This window comes from Arachis duranensis, chromosome 9, assembly GCF_000817695.3.
Source record: "Arachis duranensis cultivar V14167 chromosome 9, aradu.V14167.gnm2.J7QH, whole genome shotgun sequence".
NCBI lineage: Eukaryota > Viridiplantae > Streptophyta > Magnoliopsida > Fabales > Fabaceae > Arachis > Arachis duranensis.
This window is the reverse complement of record NC_029780.3, coordinates 10,793,067-10,809,675: the sequence shown is the minus strand read 5'-3', so window position 1 is coordinate 10,809,675 and position 16,609 is coordinate 10,793,067. Positions and strand designations below refer to the sequence as shown.

The 16,609-nt window shown below is 40.1% G+C and overlaps 2 protein-coding genes across 4 annotated transcripts in view; both read right to left on the bottom strand.

Annotated features, from left to right (window-relative positions):
• The window catches only part of LOC107464666 (uncharacterized), a 38,161-nt gene that overhangs the window by 21,226 nt on the left and 326 nt on the right, over positions 1 to 16,609 (bottom strand). For 2 of the 3 annotated variants that reach the window (XM_052254480.1, XM_052254481.1), the window contains exon 2: positions 15,901 to 15,981. The gene's annotated coding sequence lies outside the window, so the exon portion shown is untranslated. The remainder of the gene's footprint in view (positions 1 to 15,900; positions 15,982 to 16,609) is intronic. The other variant, XM_052254479.1, reaches the window with a different exon arrangement.
• LOC107464621 (uncharacterized) lies at positions 13,615 to 15,225 on the bottom strand (the record flags this gene model as incomplete). The annotated part of the gene is given in 7 exon segments (XM_021132372.1): positions 13,615 to 13,746; positions 13,870 to 13,920; positions 14,171 to 14,408; positions 14,491 to 14,555; positions 14,687 to 14,806; positions 14,988 to 15,052; positions 15,214 to 15,225. Coding segments are annotated over 5 exon segments (297 nt in total), but the record flags the coding sequence as incomplete, so codon positions are not given.

Genomic DNA, 16,609 nt, shown 5'->3' with positions numbered 1-16,609 from the left:
ATTAATATTTAAGTAATTTTAATTATTATTTTTAATTAATATTATATATTTTATAATTAAGCAACACTTAAAATCACTAAAACAATAGACAATAGTAATAATATTCTAAGAACAGTTAAAATTCTTCCTTATACTATAAAACACTATCATAGTAAGAGTAAGAAACACTATGTATTAGTACTAGGGTCTCAACTGCACATCTCTTATTGTATCGTTTTCTATTTTTGTATGATCATGTAACTTGTTAAATTAAATTTTGAAAATATATATGTAATATAACTGATAAAAAAAGTAAGCACCCAAAAAATGGCTTAATAGTAGTGAATTTGTAGCTGAAATATAAATATCCTATGATTTATTACTTGTGTAATTGTTTACTTAAAATTCAAAATTTGGAAAAAAAAAACTTGAAAATCTTTTTTTTATTAATGGACTTTAAAATCATTAAAAAAATAATTATTTCATAGCAATATAAATTAGAGTAGTGAATTCTATTACACAAACACAGAAAAACATTTTTTGTATAGAAATACAAATTTAATATTTATAAAAAACATTATTCTATTATGACAAATTTTATTAATCTATTATGAAATATTTGATGATTTTTATTCCTAATTTATATATAGAAAGAATTATTTGAAGCATCATATATAAATATTGTTACGGTGGGTAACCGGAGATTAATCAGATGGATGACGTTTGACGGCCCAAGTGTATGAAGGAGGAGAACTCCGGGTGTATCTGCAACTCGGGAGGCTCCGTCCGACTTGCGCGCGTGAGTGAGTGGGGGTGGTACCTGCAAAGACACTCCGATGCCTAAGTTAGCAAGAGCGTAAGCAGGTCTAGAGAGTATTGGACTTAGAGATACCTGAGGCGTGTCAGTGTACTTATAGTGGTGAGCCAATAACCACCGTTGGAGTAGTGCCGTATCTTTAGGATATTAACCGTCCCATTATCTTAGGGAGGTTAAGATATGGCTTTATGAAGTGGTTAGAGAGATTTTAGGGGCGGTTACTCATTTGAATGAGTGTTTATCTGCCAGCTAATCTCATAACCGACTTCTTCATACTAAGTCGTGGTTGACACCGACTTCTTAAGTGGAGGTCGGTGCTTTGCTAGGCCTAATCTATTGAATCAGGCCTTTTGGTTGGACCTGGGCCCTTAACATTGGGCCAGGGTATGAACAGTGCCCCTACTTGAGCCCAAGATCCTTTTAAGGTTTGGGTTCAAGTATTTAACTCGGGTTCGTAGCCGACCTTCACGGGTTTTGAAACCGACGTGATTTTCGTGACCTTTTGTTTCTGACAGTTACGTCAATTCAAGCGTCATGTCCGTTGGGGAAGCGTTTAGGGATTGAGGGCTTTGGTAACGGTGCAATCTCATTAATGACTGCTCCGCTTTTACCATTATGCCCCTTAGCATGTTTATAAATATTTTCCCTCTTACGCCCCTTAGTGTGTTTATAAATGCTTTCCCTCTCTTTCGTTTTTCCGTTTCTGCAATCTTTCAAACTTCTTCTTTCCTTGCTCGTGCTGTATTCTTGTGTTCGAAGATTTCCGCTCTCTCCAACCTTCATTTCTTGGATAAAGGTTAGTTTTATTTCTTCCATGTCATGCCTTATGTTTGCATGTTTTGTTTTGTGAGTGGATAGGTTGGTCTGTCGATTCTAGCCTCGTATCTCTCCTCTTTAGGGGCCGTGTTTTTTTATTTTTCTTTTTCTTTTTTCCTTTTGTAGGTTTCTGCCACTTTTCTTTATATAAAAAATGGCTTCCGTAGATGTTCTTTCTTTGTGGGTTGATGACACTGTCCTTGGGGAGGAACCCCTGGTCGACGCTGAGTTTATCACTCATCTTCGTACTCATCACCGGCTTTGTACTTCAGAGGAGGACGAGCCAAAATATGAACTGATAATCCCGGGTCCTGAAGACCGGGTCTGTTTTGGGAGAGTTAATGAGGCGGCCCCTCATTTTTTCTTTATGTATGAATGTATGATCACCCGCTTGGGTGTTTTTCTTCCTTTCTCAGATTTCGAGATATCTGTTTTGCACCACTGTAGAGTTGCCCCTACTCAACTTCACCCCAATTCCTGGGGCTTTTTGAAGATCTATCAATTTATTAGCCACGCTCTGGACTTTCCGACCTCTTTGAGGATTTTCTTATTTCTCTTTCATATGACTAAGCCCTTTAGTGGGCTAAATAACAAACAGCAGTGGGTATCCTTCCGAGCCATACAAGGTCGGAGGATTTTCACCCTTTTTGACGAATCTTTTCATGACTTCAAAAACTATTTTTTCAAAGTACAAGCTGTAGAGGGTCACCATCCCTTCTTCCTTGATGAGCATTCCTCCCCTCGCTTTCCCCTTTATTGGTTGGCGGCCTCCCCTTGTGAAAAGTATGGTCCAGATGACCTGGACGAGGTGGAGGCTGCCATTGTGGGGTTTTTCCGAGAAGCGTAGGGGAGGGCCCCATACTTGGATACCAGAAAAATCCTTCAGGGAACGCCGACTTTTGTTCAATCTCAATTAGGTAGTGCATGCATTCCTGATTTCCGAGTTGTTTCTACCGACTTGAATGTACCGACTTGAATGTTGCCGACTTATAATTGTTGGTTGTTTTTCTTGTAGATATGGCAAGAAAGAATGCTCAGGAGGCTTACCAAAGGGTCCAGGAGGCTAAAGCGAAGTCCCGGGCTAGGTCCGGTGGTGCCAGGGCGATCACCTCTCCTCCTCCTCCTCCTCCTCCTCCTAAGAACACTGGCACTCCTTCTCAACCCCTTGTCATTTCTTCCTCAAGTTTGTCTCGACCACCCCCTTCTGCCCAAATTCTCTCCGAGCCAGAGAAGAAGAAGCGCAAGACCTCTGAGTCTGGCTCTTCTTCTTTTGATGGTGGGGTTAAGGCGGATGCTCTTGCATTCGTCCGAAAGAACATCTATCCTTTTATAAGCATGGATGATGTTTCTGTTCGAAACCACCTTACCACCATGGCCGAGGAGAGTTTTAGGACAGCGGGTGTTTGTGGCAAACTTTTGGACATTTTTTAGAAGACTCCCCTCAGCTCCTTGGGGGCATCCTCAAAGGTTGAGGAGTTGGAGGGGAGGCTTCTTATTTTTGAAAAACATGAGAAAGAGTTGAAGGAGGAGAGAGATAAATTGAGGAAGGAGAGGGATCACCTTAGGGAGGAGGTGGGTAAGCTGCGAGCTCAATGCACTTTGGAGGCAAATTTGAGGAAAACAGCACAAGACAGCTACCACAGTTTATTTCAAGATATTGTAGCTGTGAGGAAGGACTTGCTGAATTCTCGAAACGCATACGCCGAGTTGGAGGACTCTATTGCTGATGGGGCCGAGGAGTCTTGGAGAATATTCCTGGAACAAGTCAGAGTTATTGCTCCCGACTTGGACCTTTCACCTTTACATCCTGATAAGGTAGTTATTGATGGTGCCATCGTTGATCCTCCTGTCCCCGAGGTTGTTTCTGAGTCAGACCTGAAGACTCGGGGGCAGAGGATTATTGAGTCTCCTCCTCATTCCAAAGATGCTCCGAGTTCTTCCTCCGTTCCTCCTGCTGGTCCCGGCGGCGCCCCTCCTGAGTCTGGCGGTGGTGATTCCTCTACTCCTTTGAAAAGATAACTTTTGTTTTTTTATGGCTATATGGGGGCTCGGCCTGTGAGTCCCCCCTTTTTTAAACTTATTCATTGTTGGTGGTTGTGTGAACAGTTTCCTTTTGGCCTTTTAAGGCCGTAAACAAAATATTCTGATCTGTGCCCTTTTTTGGATAAGGGTTATTAAACAAAAGTGAATGCCCCTTTTTTGGATAAGGGTTTAAGTTACCTTGTGCGTGTATGCTTTTCTGTTTTTGATATTTCGAAGAACCCTTTTTGGTCTTTTTCCTGAAAACCTTTTTCTTGTCTTGTCTTGCTTTTTCGAGCCCTTTAGCTTGAGGGCTTTTTACGCAACCATCGATTCTAGGTTTTTCAATCTCTTTTTGGTATCCTTTATACTCAACTTTTGCTTTTTGATGAGTTTTCATGACTTAGGTTATTTTTGCGATGCGTTTTTCTTTTACTCGGAGCTCGGTTCTCTTTTACTCGGAGCTCTTTCGAGTTTGTTTTACTTGGATTTCCATTTCGACTTAAGAGTCGGATGGTTCCTGAGTTCTTACGATCAACTCATATAACCTCTTTACGCCGACTTGTACCTCGTCGTTTTATCCTGACGACCATCTAGGTCGGTTCATGGGATTTTCACGTTTTGTCGAGGTTAAGTCGGCGCGTTTCGTAGAAAGACTTAGAAAAAATAAAGAAGGATACTATAGGAGATATTGTAAATGAAAAAGATCTTTATTAATTAGGAAGGTACCTTCTTGCTACTAAGGGTCTTGATAGCCTATTTTCCCTTAGCCTCTACTATGATGCCTCGTTAAAAACCCTTCTCCAGAAAAAACCCTTTTGGGAAAAAATCATGAAGTTGGGAAAAGAGTACATCAGGGAGTAGAGTTCGCTTCTAACTGTAGTACCTTTTCATATTACAAGCATGCCACAACCTCGGTAGCTCAGTTCCGCTTAGGTCGGTTACTTTATAATAACCTTTCCCTAATACTTCTTTGATTTTGTATGGTCCCTTCCAATTTGCGGCGAGCTTTCCTTCTCCGGATTTGTTGATTCCAATGTCATTTCTGATTAGAACCAAGTCATCTGTAGCGAATGTTCTTCGAATGACTTTTTTGTTGTACCTGGCAGTCATCCTTTGTTTTAACGCTGCTTCTTTTATCTGGGCTCTTTCTCGGACTTCGGGGAGTAAGTCGAGCTCCTCTTTGTGTCCTTGTATATTTCCGACCTCATCATGGAGAATTACCCTTGGACTTTGCTGATTGATCTCTATCGGGATCATGGCTTCCACGCCATAGACTAGTCGGAAGGGTGTTTCTCCTGTGGCGGATTGAGGAGTTGTCCTATAAGCCCATAACACTTGAGGAAGCTCTTCAGCCCAAGCTCCCTTTGCTTCCTGTAGTCTTTTCTTTAATCCTGCCATTATGACTTTGTTAGCTGCCTCGGCTTGCCCATTGGCTTGTGGGTGCTCCACCGAGGTGAACTGGTGCTTGATTTTGAGACTGGCTACTAGATTTCTGAAGGTGGCGTCGGTAAATTGGGTTCTATTATCTGTAGTGATGGAATAAGGTATTCCATACCTTGTGATGATGTTTTTGTAAAGGAACCTGCGACTTCTTTGAGCGGTGATAGTAGCTAATGGTTCTGCTTCTATCCACTTTGTGAAGTAATCTATTCCCACAATCAAGTATTTGACTTGTCCTGGTGCTTGGGGAAAAGGACCTAACAAATCCATTCCCCGTTTTGCAAAGGGCCAGGGAGAAGTGATACTGATGAGCTCTCTTCTGGTGGAGCTACGTGGAAATTTGCATGCATCTGACACGGTTGGCACTTTTTCACAAAGTCTGTTGCATCTTTTTGCAAGGTCGGCCAATAGAATCCTGCTCGGATTATTTTCTTGGCGAGCGACCTTGCTCCGAGATGGTTTCCGCAGATCCCGCTGTGCACCTCCTCCAATACCTCGGCGGTTCTTGAGGTCGGTACGCATTTTAACAATGGCGTTGATATCCCTCTTCTGTAGAGGACATTTCTCACCAAAGTATAATGCTGTGCTTCCCTTCGGATCTTATTAGCTTCTTTTTCCTCTTTAGGGAGGATGTCGAATTTCATGTATTCGACTAAGGGATCCATCCATCCGAGGTTTAAACCGACTACCTCAAGTACCTCCTGCTTATCTTCTGTTTTTGCAACTGAGGGTTCTTGGAGGGTTTCTTGAATCAGGCTTCTGTTGTTTCCACCTGGTTTGGTACTTGCTAACTTGGATAGGGCGTCCGCTCTGCTGTTTAGATCCCGAGTTATGTGTTTGACCTCGGTTTCTGCAAAGCGCCCAAGGTGCTCCAGAGTTTTTTCCAAGTACCTTTTCATATTTGGGTCCTTTGCCTGATATTCTCCACTTATTTGGGAGGTCACCACTTGCGAGTCGCTGTATATCATCACCTTTGTAGCACCGACTTCTTCTGCCAACTTTAATCCGGCTATCAAGGCTTCATATTCTGCCTGATTGTTTGAAGCCGGAAATTCAAATTTTAAGGAGACCTCTATTTGGGTTCCTTTTTCATCTACCAGTATTATGCCTGCGCCACTCCCTGTTTTGTTGGAGGATCCATCTACATAGAGTTCCCATGTAGTCGTCTTTTCCTCTTGTTCTCCTGCATATTCTGCAACGAAGTCGACGAGGCATTGGGCTTTAATTGCTGTCCGAGTTTCATATCTCAAATCGAACTCGGAGAGTTCTATCGCCCATTGAACCATTCTCCCTGCAACATCCGTCTTTTGGAGGATTTGCTTCATGGGTTGGTTTGTGCGGACTCTTATCGTGTGAGCCTGGAAGTAAGGTCGTAACCTTCGTGAGGCTATCACCAAGGAGTAGGCAAACTTTTCTAGTTTGTGGTACCTTAGTTCTGGGCCTTGTAGGACCTTACTGATAAAGTAGACCGGGTGTTGTCTGACCTCATCTTCTCTTATCAGGGCTGACGAGACAGCCCTGTTTGCTACGGAGAGGTATAGGACGAGGTCTTTCCCTGGTATTGGTCGGGTTAAGATAGGAGGTTGGCTTAAGAACTTTTTGAACTCTTGGAACGCCTCCTCGCATTCTGGAGTCCATTCGAATTGGCATCCCTTCCTTAATAAGGAAAATAGTGGAAGGGATTTCAGTGCCGATCCTGCCATAAATCTGGAAAGGGCTGCAAGTCGGCCGTTGAGCTGTTGAACCTCTCTCAAACAAGTCGGGCTTTTCATTTCTAGGATGGCTCTGCATTTATCGGGATTAGCCTCAATCCCTCTTTGTGTTAGCATGAATCCTAGAAATTTTCCTGCTTCAACCGCGAAGGCGCATTTTGCAGGATTTAGTCTCATCCCATGCAACCTTATGGTGTCAAAGACTTGTGAGAGGTCGGTCAAGAGGTCGACTTCTTCCTTGGTTTTTACCAGCATGTCGTCGACGTATACCTCCATCAGGCTCCCTAGGTGGGGGGAAAACACTTTATTCATCAACCGTTGATATGTGGCTATTGCATTCTTTAATCCGAATGGCATGACCACATAGCAATAGTTTGCCCTCGGTGTGATGAAAGATGTTTTCTCTTGGTCGGGCTCGTACATCGGGATTTGGTTATATCCCGAGTAGGCGTCCATGAATGATAAGTATTGATACCCCGAGCTGGAGTCCACCAGGGTATCAATACTCGGCAGGGGGTAAGGGTCCTTAGGACATGCCTTATTCAAGTCGGTATAGTCGACGCACATTCTCCATTTACCATTTTGTTTTTTGACTAGCACTACATTGGCTAGCCACGTCGGGTATTTGACCTCTCTAATAAAACCGGCTTCCAGGAGCGCCTGTACTTGTTCTTCTACTATTAACGCTCGTTCCGGACCGAGCTTGCGTCTTCTTTGCTGTACAGGTCGGGACCCTGGGTAAACCGAGAGCCTGTGGGACATGAGCTCGGGATCAATCCCGGGCATGTCGGAAGCCTTCCATGCGAAGAGGTCAGAGTTAGCTCTTAGGAGTTCACCCAACCTTTGTTTTAGGGTTTCCCCTAGGTTGGCTCCTATGTAAGTGTTTTTCCCTTCCTCCTCACCGACTTGTATCTCCTCGGTTTTTCCTCCCGGTTGGGGTCGCAGCTCTTCTCTGGTCCTTGCGCCGCCTAGCTCTATGGTGTGGACTTCTTTGCCCTTTCCTCTCAGATTTAGGCTTTCGTTATAGCACTTCCTTGCCAATTTTTGATCTCCCCTCACCGTTGCTATTCCTCCTGGGGTCGGGAATTTCATGCAGAGGTGAGGAGTTGACACCACTGCTCCAAGACGATTAAGGGTAGTTCTGCCGATTAAGGCATTGTAGGCTGACCCTTCATCGATGACTATGAAGTCTATGCTCAGAGTCCTTGATTTTTTCCCTTTTCCAAAGGTGGTGTGAAGGGGTAAAAATCCCAGTGGTTTTATTGGCGTATCCCCTAATCCATATAGGGTATCGGGGTAGGCTCTCAACTCTTTTTCATCCAACCCTAGCTTGTCGAAGGCGGGCTTGAAAAGGATGTCCGCCGAGCTTCCTTGGTCCACCAGGGTTCTGTGGAGATGGGCATTGGCTAGGATCATAGTTATCACCACGGGATCATCATGCCCGGGGATTATTCCTTGCCCATCTTCTTTTGTGAATGAGATAGTGGGGAAGTCGGGTGTCTCTTCCTCGACTTGATAAACTCTTTTGAGATGTCTTTTGCGAGAGGATTTAGTGAGGCCCCCTCCCGCAAATCCTCCCGAGATCATGTGAATATGTCTCTCTGGAGTCTGCGGTGGTGGATCTCTTCTATCCATATCATCTCGCTTTCTTTTTCCGTGAGTGTCCGACCTTTCCATGAGATATCTATCAAGCCGACCTTCTCTGGCCAGCTTTTCTATCACATTTTTGAGGTCGTAACAATCGTTGGTGGAGTGACCATATATCTTATGGTACTCGCAGTAGTCGCTGCGGCTTCCCCCTTTTTTGTTTTTAATAGGTCTAGGGGGTGGCAGCCTTTCAGTGTGGCAAATCTCTCTGTATACATCCACTATAGAAGTTTTGAGAGGAGTATAAGAGTGATATTTTCTGGGCCTCTCGAGACCGAGTTCTTCCTTCTTCTTGACTTCCCTTTCCCTCTCCTTAGATGAGGGAGGGGGTCCAGGTCGCCAACTCAGGTCTCTTAATTTCGCATTCTCTTCCATGTTGATGTACTTTTCGGCCCTTTCTTGTACATCGCTTAGAGAAACGGGGTGCCTTTTAGATATGGACTGTGAGAAGGGACCTTCTCTGAGCCCATTGACTAGCCTCATTATGACTGCCTCCGTGGGCAGGTCTTGGATTTCCAAACATGCCTTATTGAACCTTTCCATATAGGCTCGCAAAGACTCTCCGACCTCCTGTTTTACTCCCAGGAGGCTCGGTGCATGTTTTACCTTATCTTTCTGAATTGAGAACCTCATCAAAAACTTTCTTGAGAGGTCTTCAAAGCTGGTGATTGATCTTGGTGGGAGGCTATCAAACCACTTCATTGCCGCTTTTGATAAAGTGGTCGGAAAAGCTTTGCATCTCGTAGCGTCGGAGGCATCAGCTAGATACATCCGACTTTTGAAGTTGCTTAGATGATGCTTTGGGTCTGTGGTCCCATCATAGAGGTCCATATCAGGGCTTTTAAAGTTTCTCGGAACTTTTGCCCTCATTATGTCCTCGCTGAAAGGATCCTCTCCACCCGGGAATTGATCTTCTTGGTCGTCGCGGGAGTTATGACCCTTGAGGGAGGATTCTAGCTGTAAGAGTTTTCTTTCTAACTCTTTTCGCTGTTCCATCTCCTCTTTGAGGTACCTTTCAGTTTCCTTCTGCTTCTCCCGCTCTTGCTCCAATTGTTCTAGGCGACTGTGGACTAACCCCATTAGTTCAATTATGTGGGATGGTCCGCCCTTTCCCGATTCTCGCTCGTCTGAGGGATTTGCCTTCGGGTTTTTTACTCCGAAGGTGCCCTCTCTATGCTGATCATTAACTTCTTGGTGGAGGGGTAAATCCACATTGTCGTTACCTGCGTTCAGATTCTCTTCTTCGGAATCCGTTTCCGCATGGACTTCTTCGTGGAATCTATCCGCCATCGATGGATGATCTCTCGGGTCCCCGGCAACGGCGCCAATGTTACGGTGGGTAACCGGAGATTAATCAGATGGATGACGTTTGACGGCCCAAGTGTATGAAGGAGGAGAACTCCGGGTGTATCTGCAACTCGGGAGGCTCCGTCCGACTTGCGCGCGTGAGTGAGTGGGGGTGGTAACTGCAAAGACACTCCGATGCCTAAGTTAGCAAGAGCGTAAGCAGGTCTAGAGAGTATTGGACTTAGAGATACCTGAGGCGTGTCAGTGTACTTATAGTGGTGAGCCAATAACCACCGTTGGAGTAGTGCCGTATCTTTAGGATATTAACCGTCCCATTATCTTAGGGAGGTTAAGATATGGCTTTATGAAGTGGTTAGAGAGATTTTAGGGGCGGTTACTCATTTGAATGAGTGTTTATCTGCCAGCTAATCTCATAACCGACTTCTTCATACTAAGTCGTGGTTGACACCGACTTCTTAAGTGGAGGTCGGTGCTTTGCTAGGCCTAATCTATTGAATCAGGCCTTTTGGTTGGACCTGGGCCCTTAACATTGGGCCAGGGTATGAACAAATATATAAATATATATTGACTGATTTTATAACTAAATTTTTATATTTACGGAATATTTTTATAAGACAATAGCATATAATAGGATTTGGGAAAAAAAAAGTATTGAATAAATATAAGTTGGATGTTGACATAAAAATAGGTTAAATGAGTTAGGTGAGAATAGATAACACCTAATAATTAAAACTGCATTTGAAAGAGAAATTGAAATTAAAAGATAGAAATTTAAAAATAGAGACTAAATTAAATCTTTGTATTATATTTGGTATAAAATTTACAAAATTAAATTATATCTCAATATCCTGTTTAGTTTAAGATAAATATAATTATAAAAATAAATAAAATTATTAAAATACTTTTTTTTCTCCTTTCTCCCTTTTTTTTTCTCCTAAAATTTCTTGGTTGTTAACTTGTTACTAACATCCTTCAATTTTTAAATATTTTCTCTTAAAATAAAGTAAAAGGCATAGAAGAGCTAGTTTAGACAACACAATTCAAATGCCTTTTGTCCCAATTCTAATAAATCTAAAAGGTCTCCATCCATCACTACCGCCAAATGGAATCTTTGAATCAATGATCAAACACATATTATACCTATCATAAATCTGAAGTTGACTTTTCACTTTGTTGTTATATGCTTTTTTCTTTCTTTTTTTGAATATCCTTTGGATCAAAGTTTCGGTCTTAACCACCATGCATAGGTGGAAGTGGAGCAATAACGGCAAAAAAACCCTCTTATTTTTCACTATTTGTATTGTTCTTAGCGACTATCATAGCTTTCTCAACCCTTCATGGTGAGTATAGCATTTACCAAATCTATGATAACAAATTAATATAATTTTTCATGCAAAAAGAACAATATAAGTTCTTATTGAAGTCATAAAATGAAAGGCTTCTCATATTTGACCAAGGTCACCCAAATATCTGGGGAAGAGGAATAGACAACAAAGAAGAGGAAGGGAAAGAAAACCAAAATTTTTTAAGAGTCTAAGAGTGTATCTGCAATGCACCTTTCTTCATAAATCAAATCCATACAATTCTAACAAAAAAAACTACCAAAATTTTTTAAACCCCTTTTTCTAATTCTAATTTTATTCCTAAATCCAATCCATTTCTAACCCTTGGTCAACTCCACTCTACTGCCACAAAGTGATAAATTTTGCTTTTGACTCTCGATGCCATGTGAGAAGAAAGAAAAACACGAAAAAGTCTAGACTACATGAAGAAGATTAGTTTATACAAGCATGATGAAATATATGCATATAAATTACATTATATATACAATTAATTATCATATCATTAACGGATTATTTAATACTGACAACTTTTGGACAAACCACAAGGTTGTTACCTTGGCTAAAATTACCGCCAAAGACTTACAGGTTTACAGAAAACGAAACAATACCTTTAGGTCTCTCCGAAATTGTCTGTGTTGGGAACCACCGATAGACAATAGTTTTAGTTAATTGTGATGCAAGCTTGTATCTGAACTCAAATTTAGCGAAATTTGGGCGTATTATTAGAAATTCTAAGAGAGATTGGATCTCGGGCTACTCTGGAAGCATTCCCCCTAATCTATCATCAGATGTGAATTATTTGCTGCTTGGAAGAGGCTGGTTTTAGCTTGGGATTGCGGTTTGAAGGATATTATATGTGAAACGGATTGCCTTGACATTCTGTCAATCATGCATGAGCTTACAAGTGAGTATTCATCTGAACTAACAGATTTGGTTCACAAGATTCAGGAGCTTTTATCTCGTCCTTGACTTGTTCACATTGAGTGGGTATCCCGAGAAGCAAATAGAGCTGTGAATTGGATGGCTAGATATGGTGCCAAGAGTAACTCCAACAAATATAGCTTCTTTGTTTCTTTCCATATTTAGACACACAAAAAAAATCATTAACTGATTCTATAATATCCTAAATACACTTAATGAAAGAAGCTAACAACCTTGAACTGCTATTACTGTATTCCTTACTCTCAGTTCTCACCCAATTATGCAGGTTGAAGTGCCAACAGAATATTTCATCTTGATAACTGATTCATGCGCTGCTGCAAATGACAATACAGTTCACAAGATCTCCTTTCAAGATGGTAGCTGTTCTGAAGATGAAGGAGAAACCAGACGCATAAATGGCGATGGTATTACAGATTCCCCTCTTGCCTCTTGGACTGGTGTTTACTTTCGTTGTACACATGAGAGCTACCTTGTAAACCAGTTGAAGCATCAATCATTGAAGCTTTCCTGGAAAACTCAATTTTATACTTCCTGACCAAAAATCTCACTGGAGACTAAATCAGTCTGTGGTACCCTTCCTTTTGTTACATCTTTTAAGGTTGAACTAGTATGATCAAACAAACTGAAACTTAACTGCACACAGGATCTTTCCCAAAAGCAAGAAAGTTAATTCCCATTGGAATCCTAACTGGCAATTTCTTTGGAATTTCCACCAAGGTTTGATTTGTTCCAGATATACTTTGGTCAGAAGAGGATGAGCCAACTTTGGTCGTTGGCCGTGCCTTCCTTTGGCGTAGTAGTTGAAGGCAACGATAGCTTTGCAACATCAACAAAGCTAACTCCTTTAGATGCAAGCTTAAGCTGTTTCTGTACTGTGTTGCTTTATGTTCCGAATTGATGTCAGAATAAACTCTTGGAGGATTGATTAAATGGTTTTGTAGGAGGCATGTTGGAATTTGTGTTTCCTGAAAAGTGTGGAGATTTCATTCCTAGTTTGTGAATCCTTGAAGGCATAGCAAAATTTTCTTTGGCTGGTGACTGCATCAATAAAACCCATTTTAAATGAGAATAATTAAAATTATAATAATACACATACATGCATCTGAAAATACCGATTGATAACAACTGAGATTCATAAACGAGAAAGGCTTTTAAAATGCGTGTTTCAACTACAGAGAGAAGCTAAATTACATAGACACTAAGTATGAAACAAATATATATATATGAATATACAGTTTCACTAAAAACATAATGCAGGAAACCACAAACACACAGAATAGAAGTATTATAGTATCATCCAGACTGATGAGTCTAGAATCTCAGATCAACAGTTGAAGAGAAGATAAAAGAGAACTAGAAACAACCAAAGGGAAACAGGGCACTCAATTCTCCCACTTCCTGATTCTGCTTAATTACAAAACTGTCCCTGAACCTCTTGCGCTTATATACCTGCTGCCCTTTGGAAAATTTTCCTCAAAGCTAACACATAATGCACAATCTAATTATCCTAATTATATATGCTAACGAAAACCTTTGTATTTGGATTGAAAACACAAGCATTTTACAGGAAGAGATATAGAGTGAAAATGGTACCGGTGCAAAACAAGCATGCATCACCACCTCCAGACACAGAGCTAACACAAGGATACTTAGAGAGTTGATGATCAAAAGGGCAGTCATCCCCTTTCATGCAGGAGTGACGAGCGAAAAAGGAGCATGACTGCAATTTCAAAATCAATATCGTTCAACAGCAGTTAGAAAGCCTATTCACAGGATATTTCTCAAGTCCTGAAATGTCTTGATGAAAAATCAATAGTTAGTAACTTATAGATAAGAAAAGTACCTTTGATTTGGTAAAATGGACTGTATTATGTGAAAAATGGCACTTGTCGCCCTGCCAAATTTTTGTATCAGATGAAGCAAAGGATGCGTAAATAATATGATAATTTTGAATATAAAAATATAGTAAAGGGCAGTCATCCCCTTTCATGCAGGAGTGATGAGCGAAAAAGGATCATGACTGCAATTTCAAAATCAATATCGTTCAACAGCAGTTAGAAAGCCTAGTTCACAGGATATTTCTCAAGTCCTGAAATGTCTTGATGAAAAATCAATAGATAGTAACTTATAGATAAGAAAAGTACCTTTGATTTGGTAAAAGGCACTTCTACCAAATTCTCTAATTGTTCTAGCAAATTTGCAGTTTCTGGAGATTTTGCCCTTTCTGCCTCCTGCATTGACGCTCCCTCCTGCGTTGATGCTTCTTCTTGGCTTGAATCAGTGAGGCCAAAGCTGAATGATGGCATCTGATCTGTTCTAGGAACATACGATGTTGTCCGTGCCATCATCAATAGGGCAGCAGCGTCTTCTGCAGCTGGATAACTGCGTCATCATGTATAACGTATTATAAGAATAAGAATATATGGATGATAAGCAAAGATCGACTTCAGTCTGATGAACTTACATTTTAGTTGGAGCTGTGGGAAGCGTGGGTGTGCTTTCTTCAAGTTGTTGGGGGGTTCAGGAGTGCTGCACAGTTACACACAAATTAATCATGGCGTAAAAAAAACTATTCAGGAACAATATACACCCAAACTGTTACCAAATATACACCAACCCAATATACACCCAAACTCTAAACAAATAATACTATTTCTTACGTTTTTGTAGTTCCTTCAATTTGTAGAAGAGGGGTTGGTTCAAAATCTGTCTCAAGTGTTTCTTGAAATTCCGGCACAGTGGTTGTTTGGGACACTGGCACAAAAACTTGAATCGGAACTCTAAACAAGAAGAAAAATGAAAGGTTAACAACGCCTTTGAAAATAATAAGATTGTGTTATTTTATTTGGCATATAAGTAAAGAACGATACTAACAAATTTTACAAATGAAAACTTACATATGAATGCGAAGTTAATTTTTTTGTATCTATGAAGGGAATAAAACTTGGGTAGTCTTCCAACCTGAATTCTTTATTGGTTTTAGGTGGTATGAATTCCCCGTTTGGGTGCTTCAAAATGGCCATGTTCTGCAAGAATCGTAAAACAACAAATATAATACTGAAAATACACCCAAGTGAATACTATAAATACACCCAAATGACTACACAATTTACACCCAATTGAACTTAAAAAATACACCCAAATGAATACAGAGAATACACCCAAAATGCGTAGAAGTAACACTTACCACAATATCGGAGGGAAGACAGTATACTTGTTCTTGAAACCTTTTATCATTTGTCTGGTTGAGGATGAGGCACATGGCAGATACAATCTAGAAATATATGCCGAAATCAATTTATATTAATAAACATTGCAGTAAACTTTAGTGTATCATGTGAAATGGCACTTGTCGCCCTGCCAAATTTTTGTATCAGATGAAGCAAAGGATGCGAAAATAATATGTAATTTTAAATATAAAAATATAGCATGTATTGCATTAATTACAAAAATATACTACCCATAAAACAATCACAAGCATGCTACTGCACAAATTTACATGGCCCTGTTGCCGTTTTTTTCTCAAAAATTAAACTGCTATCACAGATAATATTGTGTTCCATTCACAATCAGTTCCAACTCGTCCATTATTTTTTGTTGCTCTTTATCTACATTGTTACCAAGTATCCTCAACTTCTCCTACGATCAACATTAAACTAAATAAAATGACAACAACAATGTCAAATTCATTTTGTCAATAAACTGAAACTAACATGTAAATCTAACCGTAAGTATCAAAGTACGAAACATCATTTAATTAGATTGACATTATACTAAGACAAAAACATGTTATGCAAAGAAACAAAATAAAATAATATCTAAATAACACATTTTTCAAATAAGATATGAAATATTTAAAAATAAAAGTTCTCACCTTTAATCAAAGAAATCACAGTTGCTGGATGATCAATTATTGACAACCATTTCTATCATGAAAAAGCTTCCACAACCTAATCTATGCACCAAATTAAAAGACAAATCCAATTAGACAATTTCTAAAAACAAAAAGTACATCCTTAACCAGTCAAAAACGTCGGGCTTAATAGAACAAAGTCAGGAAAATCAACAAACACTACGAGCTCTCGACGTATTATACATGAATAAAAAAGGTATGACTTTACTAGATAAATCAATTAAATCCCAAAAAATTTCATTAGAATTCCGCTAAGGAGTCAATAAAATATTTGTACAATGTATACAATGGACTATTTATTTAGTCTAATATGAGTTAAAAAATAAACATCGAGAGTAAAATACTAATAATTTCTCAAACACAATATATCCATACTATCCAGAATAATCATTCAGATAACATATCCTACTGAATCGAACATTCCTAAATTCCCATTGTATACATTACACAGATACTCCGTTGACTCCCTATACTTCCTCTTTTCATTAACGCTGTCAAATTTACTAAAAAAAAATACAAAACTAAAGCTAAATTTCATATTCTAATTGATAACTTATATAGTATCAAATGCTTGAAGGCTACTAGTACAAGGATGAGCAAGTTCTTTGACTTATTTATGACTTCACTTTTTATTTTTTAATAACAACAGGAATATTCATCATACACAGCC